At 46.6% G+C, this 24,149-nt stretch overlaps 1 protein-coding gene across 3 annotated transcripts in view; it reads right to left on the bottom strand.

Annotated features, from left to right (window-relative positions):
- Nucleotides 1–24,149, bottom strand: part of NALCN (sodium leak channel, non-selective) — a 1,296,054-nt gene that overhangs the window by 503,140 nt on the left and 768,765 nt on the right. For all 3 annotated transcript variants that reach the window (XM_063953246.1, XM_063953245.1, XM_063953244.1), the window contains one exon: nt 12,141–12,278. In XM_063953246.1, coding sequence (XP_063809316.1) covers nt 12,141–12,278 — 138 coding nt within the window. The remainder of the gene's footprint in view (nt 1–12,140; nt 12,279–24,149) is intronic.

A 24,149-nucleotide genomic window follows, 5' to 3' on the forward strand; every position in this document is an offset into this window, starting at 1 on the left:
ACCCGTCATATCAGTCACAGTCGTGTGGCAGACCCTGTCACTGAAATGATGGGTTGGTTAAAGTGTGCATGTCCTGTTTATACAACATAAGGGTGGGTGGGAGGGCCCAAGGACAATTCCATCTTGCACCTCTTTTTTCTTTTATTTTTCTTTGCGTCATGTGCTGTTTGGGGAGGGTTTTTTGGAAGGGACATCCTGCGTGACACTGCAGTGCCACTCCTAGATGGGCCCGGTGTTTGTGTCGGCCACTAGGGTCGCTAATCTTACTCACACAGCTACCTCATTGCGCCTCTTTTTTTCTTTGCGTCATGTGCTGTTTGGGGAGGGTTTTTTGGAAGGGACATCCTGCGTGACACTGCAGTGCCACTCCTAGATGGGCCAGGTGTTTGTGTCGGGCACTTGAGTCGCTGAGCTTAGTCACACAGCTACCTCATTGCACCTCTTTTTTTCTTTGCGTCATGTGCTGTTTGGGGAGTGTTTTTTGGAAGGGCCATCCTGCGTGACACTGCAGTGCCACTCCTAGATGGGCCAGGTGTTTGTGTCGGCCACTAGGGTCGCTTAGCTTAGTCATCCAGCGACCTCGGTGCAAATTTTAGGACTAAAAATAATATTGTGAGGTGTGAGGTATTCAGAATAGACTGAAAATGAGTGGAAATTATGGTTTTTGAGGTTAATAATAATATGGGATCAAAATGACCCCCAAATTCTATGATTTAAGCTGTTTTTTAGGGTTTTTTGAAAAAAACACCCGAATCCAAAACACACCCGAATCCGACAAAAAAAATTCGGTGAGGTTTTGCCAAAACGCGGTCGAACCCAAAACACGGCCGCGGAACCGAACCCAAAACCAAAACACAAAACCCGAAAAATTTCAGGCGCTCATCTCTATCTTATAGGAGATGAAGCCGTCATCTTCTGTTTGCCTGATGGTAATCGGTTTCTTAATTAAGCTCCTAACAGAGCCGACATGTCATAGAAACATAGAATTTGACGGCAGATAAGAACCACTTGGCCCATCTATTCTGCCCCTTTTTTACCTCAAACCTTATTTGATCCTTATTTCTTTGTAAGAATATCCTTATGTCTATCCCATGCATGTTTAAACTTCTCGACTTTCTTTGCCTCTACCACCTCTAATGGGAGACTATTCCACTTGTCCACTACCCTTTCTGTGAAGTCATTTTTCCTCAAATTTCCCCTGAACTTACCTCCTTCCAGTTTCAGTGCATGTCCTTGTGTTCTAATACCTCTCTTCATTTGAAGAAAGTTTCCCTCCTGGACTTTGATAAAACCCTTGATATATTTGAAAGTTTCTATCATGGATTAGGGTTAAGGATAGAGGCAGAATACTTACAGGTATCAACGCTATGTCAGAGACCTGTGCTGGAATTGTTCCACATGTGACTGCAGGGACCCAGAAGACACCGCTGGAGACATCACTGCCACCAGGAGCAGGTAAGTCACTGCTAGACTGTCAGGGATGGTTTGTAGACATACTACCATGTTGAAATTTCAGCAGTGTCCACGTAATGAATGTCAACATGCCAAGCATGTGGACATTTTGACTATGGCCCTCATTCCGAGTTGAACGCTCGCTAGCTGCTTTTAGCAGCATTGCACACGCTAGGCCGCCGCCCTCTGGGAGTGCATCTTAGCTTAGCAGAAGTGCGAACGAAAGGTTAGCAGAACTGCTCGTAAAAATTTTCATGCAGTTTCTGAGCAGCTCCAGACCTACTCCTACCTTGCGATCACTTCAGTCAGTTTAGTTCCTGCTTTGACGTCACAAAGACGCCCTGCGTTCGGCCAGCCACTCCCCCGTTTCCCCAGGCACGCCTGCGTTTTTGCCTGTCACGCCTGCGTTTTTTAGCACACTCCCTGTATTCGGCCAGTTACCACCCAGAAACACCCACTTCCTGTCAATCACTCACCGATCAACAGAGCGACAGAAAAGCGTCGCTCGCCCTTGTGTAAAACTGCATAGTTTTGTGTGAAAGTACTTCGCTCGTGTGTACTGTGGCCCGTACGCATGCGCAGAAGTGCCGCTTTTTCAACTAATCGTCGCGCTGCGACCGAAAGCAGCTAGCTATCAACTCGGAATGAGGGCCTATGAGAAAATCTTCATGTCGACATTATGTTGACGTGATGAATGTTGACCATATATACTGCATACTGCCATAAAGCTCAAAAATATTACAAGCTGCATGGGTTACACATTTCATTTACAATATTGCTCAATAAAAGTAAAGGGGTCCTCCACCCAAATGATTTGCTATCTCAGTTTTGGTGGAGGATTGTGTTAACATTCTCTATTAATGCCTCCTACAGCATTCCAGCTCTTGTTTGCTATGTTGAGCCTGACATAACTGCGAGATGCAGTCAGCATGTTGCTGAAAACAGGTAACTTAAATAAATGTATTTTTATTGAAATAATCCCATCCCAACAGACTAGAGGATTAATCATGTATTTTGGGTGGAAAAAAACACTTTGTAGTTTAAGTCCAACTAAACCTCTGTAATGCTCATTCTTGTGTTAGGGCCATTTCACTCAAAGACGCAAAATTAAGGAAAAAGTATCTGGCTAAAAAGAGTTGGTTTGGAAACCATCTTGAGAAGATGTCTTTTTTTGGAGCTCTACCGAGTGTGCTGTTCTGCTCTTTCCCAGTGGTGTGTCGATGTAGACAATCCACCTGCTCGCCTGAAGCCAACTGATCCATCTGACACACAATGTTCTGCTGGTGGATGGTGTCTTAGCTCTCTGGGTGCTGTGTATTCCTGTGTCCTGTGCATTGACATGAATGGCTGGGGAGGCACACAGGGGGATGGGTCTGAATTCTGGGAGCCTGTCTCACCCCCTACTCACTGTAACTCTCCCCTCACTACACTAAACTACAGTGTCCGTTGACTCTGCTACCTGTATCCCTGTGTCTTCTATTGCTGCTGCTGACTGAGCTCCGACTACAGTGCTTGGTCACATGACACATCCAAGTGTCCATCAGTGCACAAGGCTTGCCTCCACACTCAGAGGCATGCCTCTATTAGCTCCCTTTCTGTGCAGCTTTACTGTCCTGGTGTGGCCCTGCCCTCAGCTCTGCAAAGCAGTGTTTGACTGCAGTTCCGAGGCAGTGCTGTTGCTGCCTCATCTCTCGTCTCCCTGCAGCTCCAGGAATCTCCGCAAAGCTGATGAGAGTTAGTTATAAAAAGGATTACAATAAACAAAGAAGATGGTTATGTTATAAATATCTTCTTTGTATTATTCTAACTGTTTTTATATAAAATCTCAGGAGTTTGACAGGGAGTATGACAGGGGAGGCTCTGCCTACCTTAACTTTATGTCCCCAGTTCTGTGGTCTTCAGTTCTGCCCCCTGTTGTCTGCAGTTGCAATTCCAACTGGATCCACTTTGGTCCCCTGCTGACCTCATCCCACTTGAGACATCTGCTATGGGCATGTTGGACCAGGCCATGTTGGGGAGCATTGGCTTACTCTGGGACACCAACTATAGAGGCTCCTTTCTAATGTGGAGTTTGCTCCCTTCAGGCTTTTCAGTACAGCCAACCTCCTTAGAGTTGATAGTGTTTCAAGCAAACAAGACTCATCTTGTGAAAACCACAGAGTAAAGACTTCTGCTACAGAAGCTGAGGCTTGCCGAGAACTTTTCAGCTAGTTATGGCTCACTGACTTTGTCTAGACGTCCTCCACGGTCTTCCGGTCCATTGGCTAATACATAAGACTCGTAGCTACTGTTTATCTGTATATGCCTTTTGTCAATTACTAAGTTTTCACTGTTTTTACAGATAAATGCTTAGTAGAGATGTGCGGCGGGCACTTTTCGTGTTTTCTGTTTGGGTTTTGGATCTGGATCCTCGCTCGTGTTTTGGATCTGGATTTGTTTTGCCAAAACCACCCTTTCGGGTTTTGGATCTGTTTTTTTTTTTTAAAAACAACAACTTAAAAACAGCTAAAATCACCGAATTTGTGGGTAATTTTGATCCTACAGTATTATTAACCTCAATAACATTCATTTCCACTCATTTCCAGTCTATTCTGAACACCTCACACAATATTGTTTGTAGGCCAAAAGGTTGCACCGAGGTAGCTGGATGACTTTGCTAAGCGACACAAGTTTGCGGCACAAACACCTGGCCCATCTAGGAATGGCACTGCAGTGTCAGACAGGATTGCACTTTTAAAATCTAGGCCCCAAAAAGCACATCATGCAAAGAAAAAAAAAAGTGAATTGAGGTCGCTGGGTGACTAAGCTAAGCGACACAAGTGTGCGGCACAAACACCTGGCCCATCTAGGAGTGGTACTGCAGTGTCAGACAGGATGGCAGATTTAAAAAATAGGCCCCAAACAGCACATCATGCAAAGAAGAAAAAGAGGTGCAATGAAGTAGCTGGATGGCTAAGCTAAGTAACACAAGTGTGCGGCACAAACACCTGGCCCATCTAAGAGTGGCAATGCAGTGTCAGACAGGATGGCAGATTTAAAAAATAGGCCCCAAACAGCAAACCATGCAAAGAAGAAAGAGAGGTGCAATGAGGTAGCTGGATGACTTTGCTAAGCGACACAAGTGTACGGCACAAACACCTGGCCCATCTAGGAGTGGCACGCAGTGGTTGATTGTCGAAAGTGGCACGCAATTTTTCGGGCCACTGACAGCATCTCCTGCACGCCTCTGTCCTTTTTAAAAAAATTATGCACCACCAAATTAATTGTATGTGCAAAACATGGGACGTGCTGGAATTTGCCCAGATGTAATGCACGCACAATATTGGTGGACTTATACGGCAGTAACCCATAACTTATACAGCAGTATTCCTGGACTTATATGGCAGTACCCCTGGACTTATACGGCTGCACCACTGGACTGGACTTATACGGCAGTACCCCTGAACTGATATGGCTGCAGCACTGAACTTATATGGCAGTACCCCTGGACTTATACGGCTGCACCACTGGACTGGACTTATACGGCAGTACCCCAGAACATATACGGCTGCACCACTGGACTGGACTTATATGGCAGTACCCCATGACTTATACGGCAGTACCCCTGGACTTATACGGCAGTACCCCTGGACATATACGGCTGCACCACTGGACTGGACTTATACGGCAATACCCCTGGACTTAAACGGCAGTACCCCTGAACTTATACAGCTGCACCACTGGAATGGATTTATACGACAGTACCCCTGGACTTATACGGCAGTACCCCTGAACTTATACGGCTGCACCACTGGACTGGACTTATACGGTAGTACCCCTGAATTTATACGGCTGTACCACTGGACTGGACTTATACGGCAGTACCCCTGGACTTATATGACAGTCCCCCTGAACTTATACGGCTGCACTACTGGACTGGACTTATACGGCAGTACCCCTGGACTTATACGGCAGTACCCCTGGACTTATATGGCTGCACCACTGGACTGGACTTTTACAGCAGTACCCCTGGACTTTTACAGCAGTACCCCTGGACTTAAACGGCAGTACCCCTGAACTTATACAGCAGTACCCCTGAACTTATACGGCAGTACCCCTGAACTTATACGGCAGTACCCCTGAACTTATACGGCTGCACCACTGGACTGGACTTATACGGCAGTACCCCTGGACTTATACAGCTGCACCTCTGGACTGGACTTATACGGCAGTACCCCAGGACTTATACAGCAGTACCACCTGGACTTTTACGGCAGTACCCCTGGACTTTTACGGCAGCACCACTGAACTTATGGCAATACCACTGGACTCATGGCAGCACAGGACACCACCACTGGACTTATGGCAGCACAGGACACCACCACTGGACTTATGGCAGCACAGGACACCACCACTGTACTGATGCAGCACAACACAGTACCACTGCACTGGACTGGACTTATAAAGCAGCACTGGACTTATGGCAGCACAGGACACCACCACTGTGACTGGACTGATGCAGCACAAGACACCACCACTGGACTGATGCAGCACAAGACAGCACTGGAATGACACATAAGAGCAGGCCGCCACCCCACACGCCATACAACTTTCCCACACAGACACTGAGGAGACACGTCCTCTCGCTAAATTCTCCAGGACTGGAGTGAAAATGGCGGCGGTGCGTGGCTCCTTATATGGAATCCAAAACCCGCAAGAATCCGACAGTGGGATGATAACGTTTTGCCTCGTTCTGGTTTCCAAGTCTGGCAGGAAGTCCCGAGCCGGACTCGGATCCAGGCTCAGAACATGAAGTTCGGGGGGGCTCGGCTCTCAGGGAACCGAACCCGCTCATCCCTAATGCTTAGTATAACCTATTTTATGTGCCTGATAAGGTTTTTGTTCTATACATTTTTGCCACCTCTGCTCACCACATAATGTCTCTGATTTATTAGAATAGTTAGAAATGTAATGCAGGTTTTCTTTGTATGTTCTTAAATGTTGAGTGTACGGCCTTGTGGATCCAGTCACCTTTATTTGTTTTTAGGTTTCTTCCATTATGGCTACAGACATCACCATGTTTTCTAGTTTTCTTTGGGAATCCTGTATGTCCTCTGCGATTCATGACTCTGTCCCTCAGTTTAATTATACTTTTCTGTTCATATTTTCTACATTTGGACGTTAGTTATTTTATTTCCAGGACTGTCAGTTTTTCTTGCCATTTGAAAATATTATATTGGTCCAGGTGGTCTTCAGTTTGCCGGCTGTTGGGATCCCGGCGCACAGTATACCAGCGCCGGAATCCCGACACCCCGGCATACCGACACCTTTTCTCCCTCTTGGGGGACCACGACCCCCCTGGAGCAAGAATAGACCCACTGTGCCCGCAGCGTGGCAAGCGCGAGCCTGCAAGGGGCTCATTTGCGCTCGCCCAGCTGTCGGTATGCCAGCGGTCGGGATTCCAGCGCCGGTATGCTGGCCGCCGGGAGCCCGGCCCCCAGCATACCATACTACACCCATTGGTTCTCCACCTTTTGACTATGTAGACTTATCGCAGCACTGCAGGTCATCCCCATTTCCTTGTTATCTTTATTAGGCTGACCATATTATCCCTTTAACATGGGACACTCATGAATTACACAGGTTCTGTGGCTGCTTAAAACCAGGTGAAATGCAGGCTTGTAGTCATCCAACCACAGAACCTGTGTAATTCATGAGCGTCCCAGGTTAAAGGGATAATATGGTCAGCCTACCTCTATTATACCTAGCTTTTTGTATCTTGGCATGTCCACACTCATGGATACTTGTTTCCCTCTCACTTTTTGTTCCCCCTTTACCAGTCACTCTCCTGATTTTCCTCTTTGCTCTTTCCCAAAGTTACCGTCCTCCATGAGCCTCAAAGTCTTGTCCCTTATTGTGAACGGTCTTAACTCTCCCACCAAGAGGATAATGGGGCAGATGTATTAACCTGGAGAAGGCATAAGGAAGTGATTAACCAGTGATATGCGCAAGGTGATAAAGGCACCAGCCAATCAGCTCAAATATGTAAATTAGCAATTAGGATCTGATTGGCTGCTGCTTTTATCACCTTGCACATATCACTGGTTTATCACTTCCTTATGCCTTCTCCAGGTTAATACATCTGCCCCAATGGCCTTTCAATATTTTAAAACTAATTCAGCAGCTTTAATTTTACTCCAGGAAACTCACTTTAACTCTCCACACTCCCAGCTCCATAAAAGGGCATACATTCAAGACTACCGCTGTATCTTATGGCCTACCCTCCCAGACCTAGGAATTCACTCTGCTTTAGAATAATCACTAACTTACCCTGAAATATACCCATCCAACTTTATTTAATGGACTGGTATAATATAAAATTTCTGATGGACCGAGCTCCCCCTTGGCCTTTTCCTACATTTGCAGATCTCCAGGTATTTCCCTCTTCCTAACTCCTGCCACAAACAATACCTCCAGCTCCAATTCTACTCTACCTCTTCCCATTTATCACCCAGTCCTCAATGCCCCTCTCCTTTACAGACATTTTTTTTACCATAGATCCTCTTCTAGAGGGACAAACACTTTATTTCTACTTTATTGATAACCAGATACAATGGGCCTAATTCACACCTGATCTGTTTTGTGCGTTTTCGTACCGCAGCCGATCAGGTCTAAAATGCACATGCGCCGGTGCCGCAGTGCACTGGCGCATGCCAGACAGCCAATGGCCGCCTCAGCCCTGCGATCGCCTCTGCCTGATTGACAGGCAGATGCGTTCGCTGGCGGGAGGAGGCGGGCCAGTGGCATTTGGCCGCCGTTTTAGGGGTGCAGTCTGGGCAATGCAGGCGTGCCCGGACCATGCAGGGGACGGGCCGCGGCTGCGTGATGTCACACGCAGCCGCTGCGACCCTCACTGCAACGAGTAGCTCCCTGCCAGCGCGCAGGAGCTGCGCAGGTAGGGAGCTACTCTTCAAGTACAAAAGCATCGCCGCCATGCAATACTTCTGTACTTGTGCGGGGGGGTCGGGCCTGTTATGTGTGCCCCCCCCCCTTCCGCATGTCTGTGTGACTGATCGTAGGTGTTTTAAATTTAGCACATCTACAATCAGGTCTGAACTAGGCCCATTATGTCCAAAACGTCTATTTGTTACAAATTCACCTGCCAACAATGACTGGCAGATGAACTGCAGGTAAATAAGCTGGAGTAGAATGGAGAACTAAACAAGAATGCTTGGTTCAGTAAAGCCGTATTTTGCAAAGGTTCCATCAGAAGCGTATGACAAGTAACGAGGATGCAATGACAGGGTTAAATGCTAGTAGACAGAATATTGCAGCCTAAAGTATCAGTCTGCAGGATATAATGCTAGAGCAAGGTAAACTTTACATGCAGGCATTATGTCATAGTATAGATAACAGACTTAGCAGAGAATTAATGCAAACATGTTAACTTTACCTGTAAGCTATAATGTTGCAGTATTTGTCACAGTCTTTGCAATATACAGATAAAGGTTGGCTACAAACTAAGCGAAGTCAAGGTATTTAGGATTTCAACTGAATGCAGGCAAGGTATTCAGGATTAGATCTGGATACAAGCAAGAAATTCAAGATTCTAGCTGGATACAAGCAAGGTATTCAGGATTCCAACTAGATACAGGCTAGAATACAGGATTCCAGCAGGATACAGGCATGGTATTCAGGATCAGTGCTGCAAGTATGGCGGCTTGAGGCGGTACTGCGTACCGGTAAGAAATTGCCAGCCGGTATGTAGTACTGCCGGCCCGACCGCCATGCTTGCAGCCGCAGCTGTGCTGTGGGTGAGGCTGGTAAGGAGAGCGCAGCGTGCCTGTCCTCTGTCCCTTAGTGCACCAGTCTGCGGCGGCATGTCTCTCAAATGAGGCGCTGGTTAGTGAGCCAATCAGAGCTCGCGGACTGGCAGCTGTGGCTCCTGATTGGCTACTGGCCTGCACACTCTGATTGGCTCACGAACTGGTGCCTCATTTGAGAGACACCCCGCCACCGGAGACCAGAGCACTGATGGAAAGAGTACAGGCACGCTGCGCTCTCCTTCCCAGCCTCACCCACAGCACAGCTGCGGCTGCAAGCAGGGTGGTCAAGCCGGCGGTACTACATACCGGCTGGCAATTTCTTACCGGTATGCTGTGGGGGATTATCCAGCACTATGGGGGCATATGTGTATCTGGCGTTGTGGGGGCATATATGTATCTGGCACTGTATAACTTGGGGAATATGTGTATCTGGCACTCCACTATTGGGGGCATATGTGTATCTGGCACTATAGGGAGCATATGTGTATCTGCCCCCCCCCATATGTGTATCACACCCCTATTTTAATTTGCCATGCCCTATGTAGCATGTGCCACACCCATTTTTTGGAGCATGTGCCTTCGGCGCACGCACACAGTAACACTAATAAATTGTTTCTACTTGCACCATTGTTCATTCAGGATACAAGCAGGATACAGCTAACAAAACAAGGACTGTGATGACACAACTATAACAGCACTTCTATAATTGGCTACTATAACTGGCAACAGGACTGCCATCAGAAATTGCGGGGCCCGGAACTGACAACATAGGCAGCTCTGTGCTGCAGACCTGCAGGAACAATTCACAGAGGGTTGATGTACAGGGAAGGCTTGTTTTTATGTGCTCCCTGCACATTGACCTGTTGTTATTATTGCACAGCCTGGTGCAGCTCCAGGTATTGGCAATAGGAGCCAGAGTCGGGACCCCGCCATCAGGGTAAGGACTGCCGGGACGGGAGTCCTGGTCCCAGACATGATGGCCCATTTGACATGATGGCCTATTTGAGCACTCTCCAGCAGCATCATCAGTGCACAATGGGGGTCATTCCGAGTTGTTCGCTCGTTGCCGATTTTCGCAACGGAGCGATTAAGGCAAACATGCGCATGCGCATGGTACGCAGTGCGCATGCCCTAAGTATTTTAGCACAAAACTTAGTAGATTTACTCACGTCCGAACGAATAATTTTAATTGTTGAAGTGATCGGAGTGTGATTGACAGGAAGTGGGTGTTTCTGGGCAGAAACTGACCATTTTCTGGGAGTGTGCGATAAAACGCGGGAGTGTCTGGAGAAACGGGGGAGTGGCTGGCCGAACGCAGGGCGTGTTTGTGACGTCAAACCAGGAACGAAATAGGCTGAGCTAATCGCAGTGTAGGAGTAAGTCTCGAGCTACTCAGAAACTGCTTAGAATTTTCTATTCGCAATTATGCTAATCTTTCGTTCACAATTCTGCTATGCTAAGATACACTCCCAGGGGGCGGCGGCCTAGCGTGTGCAATGCTGCTAAAATCTGCTAGCGAGCGAACAACTCGGAATGAGAGCCAATAATTGGTCTAGCCCTATTAAACGATGTCCTGACTTTCCATTAATTGTTTGTTTATCATTTATACTGTATAACTGCTATTTGTGTTACTAAATTCATTGCAAACCGTGTTTCCCATGTACTAACTCCTGACTTTTTGCTTTGACCCCACTACAGCTATTGCCCTCCTACTGTTTGTGGCAATGTAGTTCTCCTGAATTCCTGCTCCGCATTTTCCTGCTTTATTCCTGTACTACTCTACTGTTAGTAATTGTGCTTCTGCAATTCATATTCAGCCATATATATTGGTAGATGCTCAATTAGCTTAGTGATATCATTCAGGTGCTCGAAAGGGAGGGGTATTTCTAAGCAAGAGAAAAAGCCATTTGTTTCCTCCAGCACCCTGAATGATAACCGTAACCAGATTTAAATTCCACATAATAATAGAATTTAGAGATATTCAGACCAGACTGCAATCCTGTGTACTGAACTGGGTTTCCTCTTATCTGCTGTTTCTCAGCAATTCATATCTATTCGGATTGCCATGCGGTCTACCAAATCTGACTTCTTGCACCTACTGTACCTCTGTCAAAGTTATTTTGCCAACTACTGTAGTTGTAGACTCTATCGTGCCCCAGGCTCCAGCCACAGGAAGGTCATCCTTGGTTAACATGTTAAGGGGCCTATTTATCAAAGCATATATTTATCAAAGCAAATACTGTATTAAGTACCATCTGAATGTAGCTACGGGGACCACAGCAGATGTAATATTTAGCATGCAAATATTACAGTATATACTACATATATTAAGAAGAAACAATAAAATATATGTTACAGCATGAACAACTAGTGCAGCTTTAAAAGCCTTGTGTCTGGTCATTTCCAAAAGTCTGAGAGAGGGCATTGAAATGTCAAACCTATCTAGAGTCTTTCTCTTTTTTTTGTTGCAAATTCCCATTTAATCTATTTATAGCATTTTGCCTTTATTAATGCAGCATCGAAGCAAACCCCTGGTGTTCACTTTAAGCCAGACTTTAGGAAATAGCTGCACTGATTTCTAATCAAGTGCTCATACCCAAGAGCCTCTAAGTTTTGTATTCAGTTTAATTACAACAGTGATGAGCAAACAGGGAAAGTGAAGAGAGACTATCTGCATACATGAGTACATGACCCTTTTGCATTGGATGATCATTTAAAGAACACATTGCTAAGGTTATCTGCAAGTACACTTAGACTAAGGTTATACAATATATTAGCTTACAAAACCTTGTTCACCAGACTAATTATTAACATGCATAAAAAATGAATCTCTGAAAACTTGGCAAAAATAGTTTGTCACATAAAATATGCTCATGAACTCACCAAAGTGGCAAAGAGATGGTAAAGGATGAAGTAAATGGCAACCACAGGAGCCCACATATGTCCAACAGCGTTAAGGGTTTGATCCATCACATCTACCCATCCCTCCTGAGTCAAAATCTGGAACATTGACATGAAAGCCTGAAAAGAAGAAGGCACAAGCATGAAAATGATCTACACGGCTTAGTTTTAAAGGATATATACAAAGTAATGAATAATGTAGAAAGATGTGTCATAGATTTAATATAGTTACATGTCTGTCTGTCTGTCTGTCTATCTATATCTATAGCTATGTATCTTGTATATTCGCACTCAGTAGTTCAGAGAATAGCATCCAGGTGGTGCTCCATTCCAAGGAGGTTAGTCCATAAATATACACAGTAGAAAGGAGGGCACTCACCAATTTTTTAAAAAGCTTAACAGGTCATTTCTTTGTAGTAGAAAGTCACAAGTCAAGTCGACGTTTCAATCATCATCACAATCTTTTTCAAGACATATTCATCAAACCAAAATGGAGAGAGAACCCCAGAGGCTGCTGGGAGCTGGGAGCTCTTCTCTACATTTCAACTGACAGGTCACGTAAGTTTTCTGTGGGGAGGGCTGGGGCAACTAATGTGTGTTTTATTTTTTTTACTGTGGGGGCCATTGTTTTTTATTACTTTACTGTGGGGGAGTCATTGAGTTTTATTTTTTTTAATGTGGGGCCATTGTGTTTTATTTTTTTACTGTGAGGGCTATTGTGCTTTTTTTTTCCTGTGGGGGCCAATATCCGGAAGAGCAGGTTGCAAAACTTGTGTAAAGTATTATTTTTTCCTGTCGCTACGCCCCCTTTTTTGGTATGCGTACAGGTCTCATCCAATGTTTGGAGGTATGATAAATGTTTAAAATGACCAGGGAGAGTAGGAAGGTGGGTGCATTTTGACTTTATGCACTGGGAGCCGTACTCTGTAGAAACTGTCATCTATCTATCCATCCCACACTGAATGTAACGTTACTTCAGTTTTGAAGTGGCGGGGATAGAACTTGTAGCTAGTCGGATAGTCAGGCTATCCACAGCAGACCAAGCTACAGTATTTCATATTAGTGTGAAGCAATTTTCTGTCCACTCGTTTGTTAATGTTGGTGAGAACAGGGCTGCAGTGTAATGGTGTGAGGAAGTCGATGATTGTGCTCAAGAAGCCACAGACTGAGCGCTGTAAGGAACAGAGTCTCACAAAAGCACAAAGCATTGGTGTAAGGTCCCTGTCAAAAACAAATATATAAAACAAACAGTAAAACTGATTACATGGGGCGTGGCTTAGCATCGGAGAAGAGCAGTCGCAGCTCTCTGCAGCTCCTGCTTTAAATTTAACCTATCTCCCTCCTAACCCACTCAAACTCGTTCACTTGCCCCTTCCCTCCCTTCTATACTCCCCTCTGCCTCCTTTGCTGCCGAAAGTCTGAAGCCGCGGAGTCGGGGAGTGTCAGAAAAGCTCCCGCGGACTGCGGCCTGCACTGAGCTCTGAAGCCGGGGCCTCGATTTCACATCCCACCCGCCGGACTTCCAGCCGTGCCGTTTTCACGGCGCACAGCCCTACCTCTCACCTCCTGGCGACCCCCGGACCTGGATGCCTGCGGGGATCGTCCCTCCCTGAACCGCGATTGCTGCTCCTGCGGGAGGTCTCGGCTGGCGGTGCCGCAGTCGGCCTCCTAGATACGGCGGCGGGACACGGCGGCTCTTTCACCCCTGCTGCTGCGGCTGACTGGAACGGAGCGGAGTACAGGGGAGAGGACACCAGCATTACACAGCCAGCAGCATTACTGGTAAGGTGTCGTCCCCCCTGTGCAGCTCCCGGACGCCATTTCCCGCTAGCCCACCACCGGGTTCTTCCACCCACCCATCCCGCTGCCCCCCCTTTGATACCTGCGGGGGGGGGGGGGGAAGGCAGCAGCCCACGCCCTTGGCGCACCACTTGGGCCGCTGGCCATAATACCTACCCATTTTCAAGCTACGCTGGGGTGTGGTGCCGGTGGGAGACGGGAGCCGCACTGCTGATATTGTCCTATATTAGCGGTGGGGTGAGGAACTCTCCCCCCCCCCTCTTCAAGACAGGGACACTATATACCTGCCTCAGTCCACTGCCCTCTTCCCCTCATATCGCCCACCATTCACTCGGCTCTCCTCAGGATGTCGTATATGGGCGGATTGTGATTATTCCATCTTACCCTCTGAGTGGGATGGCCCCGGACCTGGATGCCTGGATGAGTCCGTGGTAATGTGACACCGTACTGGCCTGGCGCCTCGTGTGTGAGACCCGACACACCTCTGGCATTTCTTACTCTCTGCGCACCTCCGCAGCGGTTACTGTTCTACGACTGCATGGAAAAGTTCCTGATTCCTACGTCAATGACTTTTGCGGGGGCTTCAATGCCATCTTGTGACGGAACCCCTGGTGGTAACTCCTCCGACTTCACGCTCTGCGTCCCAACGCACACGTAGATCCAGACCACCTGTTAAGCAGCCGAAAATGAAGCATAACGACCTAGTGGCTGTTCTGGGCCCCCTGCTGGACGAAAAATTAGCGGGCATTAAGGAAGCCATCGAATCCACGCTAACCCAACTCAACCAACATTCCACACGTTTAGACGAAGTGGAACAGCGGATTTCCACGCTGGAAGATGACTTGTCCTCAGCCCAGAGAACCATACAAGCCAACCAATCGGAGATTGCTGACCTATCAGAGTAGATCGATGGTCTTGAAAATCGCAGCATGCGTAATAATCTGAGGGTCATTGGCATCCCGGAATCGGTCAATGGTAACGAACTCATGGATCTCCTCTCATCTGGCATCCCAGAGCAACTAGCTATGGATCTTAAAGGAGTCCCACTCATGATTGAGAGAGCTCACCGGCTCGGGCCGGAGCGGAGGAACCCCACTGGACGTCCCCGTCCCGTCATAATGAGAATCTTGAACTATGCCGACAAGATGAGACTTCTTGACCACTATCGGAAAACGGCCTCCTTATCCTACAACGGAGAACGCCTCCTCATCTTTCAGGATTTCTCAGCACTTGTGGCTGCCAAGCGCAGAGAGTTTGCTCCCATTTGCAAACACCTCTTCGACACCAAGGTCAAGTTCTCTCACCTCTACCCAGCCCGCCTCCGGGTTTTTGAAAACGGCAAACCACTGTTCTTTGATGACCCGGGAGAGGCGAAACTACACTTCTCTTTACCCAATACTTGACTTTGACTATTACCTGCTAGCTTATTATTTATCATTATCTTGATCCTTTCTCACTGGTCTCGTTTGTGAAGTGCCATGTATGTGAAGCATGAAGGCTTCTAGCTCACTCCTTACTTGTTTACAGTTCTTACTGTTCATGTTTATATTTCTATGTTTTTTGGTTTGTTTTGTCTGCCTGACCCGGGGACTCATGCCCCTCCTAGGTTGTCCTCCCCCCGCTCGCTGGGACGGGATGGGGCCCCATCTTACCTTTCACATATTTAACAATTTAACATATTGTTCCCAACTGTAGATGTTGGTTGATATGGCTTCTGTGGCCTCCCCACACTCTCATAGTACTGGAGTTTATCACAATACCCTGTTACGCATAATCTCCTGGAATGTGGAGGGGCTTAATCATCCCGTTAAGAGAAAGAAAGTAGTCTCTCATTTAAAACGTATGGCTCCTCAGATAATATTCCTTCAGGAAACGCACTGGTTAGATGACCCTCGGAACTCCTTACGGGCTCCTTGGATAGGGGAATGCATATCGGCTCCATATCACACCAAATCCCGGGGAGTGGCCATCATTTTCCATGCTAGCTTACAGCACTCGATCAGTAGGAAACACATTGACCCTGAAGGTAGATTCATTCTACTTGACGCATTAATTGATGGTACCATGTATACCTTCCTTAATATATATGCTCCCAATGTCTCCCCTGACTCCTTCTTTGCAGCTCTCCTATCAATGCTCCTACAGTGGGGCGGCCAAAACTTGGTTGTGGGTGGCGATTTCAACTTGGTATTCGACCCATCCATGGACAGATCTCAGGTAAGTGCTTCAGTCTCTCTTTCCACCTCTCAACTACTGTCTTCTTTTTGCACACAACTCGACTTACTTGACCCTTGGCGCATCTTTCACCCAACCCAGAAAGACTTTTCATTTTACTCTCATCCCCACTCCTCCCACTCTCGCATTGATTATATCTTCACGTCCACATCTTTCTTCCCCAAGGTTACACATACGTCTATTGCAGACATCATTATTTCCGATCATGTCCCTGTATCCATAGATATCCGAATGACTCTGTCTCCTCGTGGCCCCCCATGTTGGTGTTTTCCAGCATATCTCCGCCACTCTACTGACTTTCTTCTTCACCTCAAACAATCCTGGCTTAATTACACTTTAGACAATAGTGACCAAATGCTAGACTCCCCGTATTTTGGGGTGCTGCTAAGGCGGTCCTTCGAGGACATGTTATGTCCTATACTCACGCCAAAAGGAACAAATTCTCTTCGCAGCTACAGACTCTGAGTGCGTCGCTCACCTCCTTATATCAGAGATACAAACAACATGATACCCCAGCCTGTAAAGAGGCTTATCTCTCAGTAAAGCTCATATATGATACTTTTCTCACTGAACGGGATCAACTCTCCTATGACTATCAAAGGAATAAGTTTCACAGATGGGGCAATAAATCGGGCAGATTATTAGCCAATTTGATCAAGGGCCCCAAATCCCGCACTTGGATTAACGCCCTTGACATCTCCGGTAAATTAGTTTCAGACCCCGACTCTATTTGCACCGAATTTATGCACTTCTACTGCTCCTTGTACACTAAGGGCCCTGACGACCCTGCTGCTAACTATTCTTTTCTCAAATCCGCTGATCTCCCGATCCTCTCTCAGGAAGAAAGAGACCTGCTAGACAGCTCAATTACCACTGAGGAGGTTATAGACACTATTAAAAGCTTACCCAATAACAAAAGCCCTGGCCCCGACTGCTATAGCGCAGAATTTTACAAAATGATGCGTGATGAACTGGCCCCTACTCTCACGTCCCTTTACAATCACATTCTTTCTTCCAAACTAACCCCTATTAGGTTCAATGAGGCAAAAATCATTGTCATAGCAAAACCTGGCAAAGACCCCTCCCTTCCCAGTTCCTATAGACCGATATCCCTCTTAAATCAGGATTTTAAAATCTTAACCAAACTCATGGCCACTCATTTACAATCTTGTCTGTCTCGTATCATATCACCAGCTCAGTTGGGCTTCCTTAGAAACAGGCAATCTGTGAAAGGCATTACGGCAGCTCTGGCCGCTATTACTCACTCTCGCTCCCATAACTAAGTAGATAACATCTTGATTAACCAAGGCCTTTGACAGGATCGCCTGGCCTCACCTCGATCGGGTCCTACACCATCAACATTTTGGGCAGAGGTTTGGTGGTCTTGTCAACTCCCTTTATACTACCCCTACGGCGCAAGTGATGGTCAATAATATCTCTTCCACTCCTTTTACTCTCGAAAGAGGAACTAGACAGGGATGCCCCCTCTCTCCCCTCTTTTTCAATTTAGCCTTAGAACCTTTTATACGCCATATTATTAGTTTAACTAGTTTCAGAGGCATCTTGATTGGTACTCAAGAATTGAAAATCATAGCGTTCTCGGATGATATTCTCCTTCTCAATTCGAATCCCAAACAATCAATCCCAGCACTACAAGAAGCTATAACCCGCTTTTCTTCTTTTGCAGGCTTCGCGATTAACTATGACAAATCAGAAGCCCTAGCTATATTTTGACAAGCCACTGTAGGCTGGGACCCCCCCTTTTCGTTCCGATGGGTCCCCTCCCATCTCACTTATCTAGGAATTCAACTACCCGCAGATCCCTCCCTTCTTTACTCCTACAATATCCAACCTATTCTTACTAAAATTCAAACTGAGCTAGGCCTCTGGCAAAATTTCCCTCTCAACCTCCTAGGACGATGTAACCGTGTCAAAATAGCTAGCTTTCCCAAATTGCTCTATGTACTGCAGATGGTCCCTGTATTGCTCACAAAATCAGAGTTATCCCTCCTTAACGCACACATATCTAAGTTTATATGGGCCAACAAATGGCCTCGGATAAGTTTTCTCAAGTTGTCCCAATCAGTTCAGAATGGGGGACTAAATCTGCCTGATATAGAGCAGTATAATAGGGCCTGCCTTCTCCGCATAGCCATGGATTGGCTCAGCGCCACAAATGTATTCACTGACTCGATGCTGGACTCTCAACTGCGCCCCCCTTTCCCTTAGTTACATCCTACATGACAGTAATGCTACTTTGAAGACGCCTCACCTTGACAATACCCTTTTAACTTCTACTAGCATGGAAAAGGTCTAGGAAATCATTAGTCTAAGTTCCCCTTTTCTGGGGAACTTAGACTTTCACAACGGACGGGCCTCTTTTCCTTTCAACAGCTGGCATACGGCGGGAATCACACGTATTCGCAATCTCCTCAACTCCTCACATGAACCACTCACCTTCACTGAGGCTATATATAAATATAACATTAACCCCAACCATGAATTTTATTATTTTCAGGCCTCTCATTATGTACGTTCAATCCTGGCACGATTTGATGATAGGGATTTCCTTAACCCCCTTGATACGCTCCTACACTCCGGTACATACTCCATTTCAACTATATACGCTCGAATCCGCACGGATATTATCCCCTCTTCCGATCTTATACAACTTACAAAATGGTCGTCCCAAATCCCTTCTTTATCCCCGGAAGCGGTGTTGGACTGCTTTAATACATCTTTGAAGCTTATTCCAGCGAGTGTCTATCAGGAAATGTCATATAAAATCTTACACAGGGCTCACATTTCTCCAAAACGAAGTCATTTGATGGGTCTCTCGGAGTCTGCAGCATGCGTTAAATGCTCCGCACCAGTAGCCGACATTATGCACTGCTTTTGGCACTGCCCTCACGTACAAACGTTTTGGGGCGAATTGCAAGCATACAGCTCCTCCTCCTTAGGTATTAATTTTAAATGTACCGCCTCTTGGACTCTTTTTGGTTACCTCCTCGATCAGCCGACCATTCCCTCTACCGACAAAAAATTAGTGACTCTCCTATCAGCAGTGGGGAGAAAAGCTATCCTCCAGCAGTGGATACACGCTACTCCCCCCTCCCTACCCATGGCCACCTCCAGACTGCTCTTTCTCTTTACCATGGACTGGTTGGAGACCTCTCTTGATAAAGAGACTCTTACCCCTGCATTGTTCCTTTGCTGGGGTAAATACATTCATACACTGCCCACATCCACCAAACGAGCCATTCAACAAAGCTTCCACTATACCACCTGGTACTGTCACCAACTTTTAGACCATAGACCCCCTATTTCTCTTCCATGACTCGATACGGTGGGTGTCCTCCCTCTGCTCTCTACGACAACCCTTTCTTTTTCTTTCTTACCCCCCCGCCTCACTCCACTCCTTTTCCAGTCTCTCTTTGATCTCCAGTACTCGTATCCTTTTCTTTTTTCCCTGCTCTGATGTTCTCTCCATGGATGGGTTGAGGGCCCCTGGCCTTGGCGGACAATGTTTTAGTTAAGTTTATTCTTGTTATATGTTTTGTTTTTTTTCTTTTAGATATGTGTCCTCCATGTTGAAGGACACCTTGATATAAGTACAGTTTAGTATAATATTGGACCTGTTATGATCTTGTAGAGGTGTATTTTCACTTCTACGTCTATTTGTATCATTCTATCGCACTATGGGGGTGATTCCGAGTTGTTCGCTCATTAGCTGCTTTTAGCAGCATTGCACACGCTAAGCCTACGCCTACTGGGAGTGTATCTTAGCATAGCAGATTTGCTAATGAAGGGTTCGCTAATTTTCTCGTAACGATTACCCCGCAGTTTCTGAGTAGCTCCAGACTTACTCTGCCAGTGCGACGAGCTCAGTCCTTTTCGTTCCTGGTTTGACGTCACAAACACACCCAGCGTTCGCCCAGCCACTCCCCCGTTTCTGCAGACACTCCTGCGTTTTCAACTAGCACGCCTGCGTTTTTCCGCACACTCCCATAAAACGGCCAGTTTCCGCCCAGAAACACCCACTTCCTGTCAATCACACTACGATCAGCAGAGCGATGAAAAAACTTTGTTACGCCGTGAGTAAAATACCAAACTTTTGTGCTAATTTACTTGGTGCAGGCACACTGTGTACAATGCGCATGCGCAGTTTGCGACTAATCGCTCCGTAGCGAACAAAAGTAACAAGCGAACAACTCGGAATGACCCCCTATGTTCTGGTCACCCCTTTCTAGTCCATTTGTTATATATTTGAAAATGGAAAATGTGAGGTATGATTGGGATTATACAGTTGCCATTCTATATTTCCTCGTTCATGTATTCTTAGTCCTGTATATTAGGCTCTGTACCTATTACTTGTACTGCTCATTTTGGTTTTATACCTATACCTCAATAAAATATATTTTGGAAAAAAAAACTGATTACATATGGCAAATTCTACCGTAGATTTGGCAATGTTTTTGTCATGTCTAATGTTGGTCTTTTTTGGTAAATTGTTTCATTCAGATATGATCATTTTGTGCATTGTTTAGGTGTTGCAATTATGGTAATTGTATATCATTTTGATTTACTTTGAAATAAGTTGTTAATAAAGAATACTGTATTTCAATCAAAAATGATTTGGTGAAGTTTGCTAAGAATATTATTAAAAATTGTGTCAGTCTCTGCTGCCAGACTCTACATTCTGTACCATGGTTTCTAGTGGTCCTTAAACTTTTTAGTTTTTAAGATTTATCATACAAAATGTCTTGGGCAATGTCCTTAATTTGTTTTAATAACTTGACCACATTCATTCCCATGTTCTGTAGTGTATGCTATTTTTCTTATGCTGTACGCACTAGTTAACAGGTTGTATTATTACTATTGCAGTTGGAAAAATAAGAATTTACTCACCGGTAATTCTATTTCTCGTAGTCCGTAGTGGATGCTGGGAACTCCGTAAGGACCATGGGGAATAGCGGGCTCCGAAGGAGACTGGGCACATCTAAGAAAGAATTAGGACTACCTGGTGTGCACTGGCTCCTCCCTCTATGCCCCTCCTCCAGACCTCAGTTAGGAAACTGTGCCCGGAAGAGCTGACACAATAAGGAAAGGATTTGGAATCCCAGGTAAGACTCATACCAGCCACACCAATCACACCGTACAACTCGTGATACTATACCCAGTTAACAGTATGAATAACAACTGAGCCTCTCAACAGATGGCTCCAAACAATAACCCTTTAGTTAAGCAATAACTATATACAGGTATTGCAGACAATCCGCACTTGGGATGGGCGCCCAGCATCCACTACGGACTACGAGCAATAGAATAACCGGTGAGTAAATTCTTATTTTCTCTGACGTCCTAGTGGATGCTGGGAACTCCGTAAGGACCATGGGGATTATACCAAAGCTCCCAAACGGGCGGGAGAGTGCGGATGACTCTGCAGCACCGAATGAGCAAACTCAAGGTCCTCCTCAGCCAGGGTATCAAACTTGTAGAATTTTGCAAATGTGTTTGAACCCGACCAAGTAGTAGCTCGGCAAAGTTGTAAAGCCGAGACCCCTCAGGCAGCCGCCCAAGAAGAGCCCACTTTCCTCGTGGAATGGGCTTTTACAGATTTAGGATGCGGCAGTCCAGCCGCAGAATGTGCAAGTTGAATCGTGCTACAGATCCAGCGAGCAATAGTCTGCTTTGAAGCAGGAGCACCCAGCTTGTTGGGTGCATACAGGATAAATAGCGAGTCAGTCTTCCTGACTCTAGCCATCCTGGAAACATAGATTTTCAGGGCCCGGACTACGTCCAGCAACTTGGAATCCTCCAAGTCCCTAGTAGCCGCAGGCACCACAATAGGTTGGTTCAAATGAAACGCTGATACCACCTTAGGGAGAAATTGGGGACGAGTTCTCAATTCCGCCCTATCCATATGGAAAATCAGATAAGGGCTTTTACAAGACAAAGCCGCCAATTCTGACACACGCCTGGCCGAAGCCAAGGCCAACAGCATGACTACTTTCCACGTGAGATATTTTAGCTCCACGGTTTTAAGTGGCTCAAACCAATGCTACTTTAGGAAATCCAACACCACGTTGAGATCCCAAGGTGCCACTAGAGGCACAAAAGGGGGCTGAATATGCAGCACTCCCTTAACAAAAGTCTGAACTTCAGGCAGTGAAGCCAGTTCTTTTTGGAAGAAAATCGACAGAGCCGAAATCTGGACCTTAATGGAACCCAATTTGAGGCCCATAGTCACCCCTGACTGTAGGAAGTGCAGAAAACGACCCAGCTGAAATTTCTCCGTTGGGGCCTTCCTGGCCTCACACCACGCAACATATTTTCGCCATATGCGGTGATAATGTATTGCGGTCACATCCTTCCTAGCTTTAATCAGCGTAGGGATGACTTCCTCCGGAATGCCCTTTTCCTTCAGGATCCGGTGTTCAACCGCCATGCCGTCAAACGCAGTCGCGGTAAGTCTTGGAACAGACAGGGCCCCTGCTGCCGCAGGTCCTGTCTGAGCGGCAGAGGCCATGGGTCCTCTGAGATCATTTCTTGAAGTTCTGGGTACCAAGCTCTTCTTGGCCAATCCAGAACAATGATTATAGTTCTTACTCTTCTCCTTCTTATTCTCCTCAGTACCTTGGGCATGAACACATAAACCGACTGGTACACCCACGGTGTCACTAGAGCGTCCACAGCTATCGCCTGAGGGTCCCTTGACCTGGCGCAATATCTTTTTAGCATTTTATTGAGGCGGGACGCCATCATGTCCACCTGTGGTCGTTCCCACCGGTGTACAACCAGCTTGAAGACTTCTGGATGAAGTCCCCACTCTCTCGGGTGGAGGTTGTGTCTGCTGAGGAAGTCTGCTTCCCAGTTTTCCACTCCCGGAATGAACACTGCTGACAGTGCTATCACGTGATTCTCCGCCCATCGAAGAATCCTTGTGGCTTCTGCCATTGCCATCCTGCTTCTTGTGCCGCCCTGTCGATTTACATGGGCGACAGCCGTGATGTTGTCTGACTGAATCAGCACCGGTTGTTTTTGAAGCAGGGATTCTGTTTTACTCAGGGCATTGTAAATGACCCGTAGTTCCAGAATATTTATATGCAGGGAAGTTTTTGTCCTTGGACGTTTTCTTCCCTGAGTGACTGCCCCCCACCCTCGGAGGCTTGCATTCGTGGTCACCAGGACCCAGTCCTGTATGCCGAATCTGCGGCCTTCACGAAGATGAGCACTCTGCAGCCACCACAGCAGAGACACCCTGGCCCTTGGTGACAGGGTGATCCACCGATGCATCTGAAGATGCGATTCGGACCACTTGTCCAATAGATCCCACTGGAAGATCCTCGCATGGAACCTGCCAAAGGGAAACGCTTCGTAAGAGCTACCATCTTTCCCAGGATTCGCGTGCAGTGATGCAGCGAATCCTGTTTTGGTTGCAGGAGGTCCCTGACCAGAGATGATAATTCCTGGGCCTTCTCCTCCGGGAGAAAAACCTTCTTCTGTTGTCCAGAATCATATCCAGGAACAGCAGACGCGTCGCGGGAATCAGCTGCGACTTTGGGATATTCAGGATCCAGCCGTGCTGATGCAGCACTTCCTGAGATAGTGCTACGCTGACTAGCAACTGCTCCTTGGACCTCGCCTTTATCAGGAGATCGTCCAAGTACGGGATAATTATAACTCCCTTCTTTCTAAGGAGTATCATCATTTTGGCCATTACCTTGGTAAATACCCTCGGTGCCGTGGACAGACCAAACGGCAACGTCTGGCATTGGTAATGACAGTCCTGTACCACAAACCTGAGGTACTCCTGGTGAGGTGGGCACATGGGGACACCCTCTTCCAGGCTTGTATAACCGCTCTGAGTGATTCCATCTTGAACTTGAACTTCCTTATAGAAGTGTTCAAGAATTTTAAATTTAGGATGGGTCTCATCGAACCATCTGGTTTCGG

Source organism: Pseudophryne corroboree, chromosome 2, assembly GCF_028390025.1.
Source record: "Pseudophryne corroboree isolate aPseCor3 chromosome 2, aPseCor3.hap2, whole genome shotgun sequence".
NCBI classification, from domain to species: Eukaryota; Metazoa; Chordata; class Amphibia; order Anura; family Myobatrachidae; genus Pseudophryne; species Pseudophryne corroboree.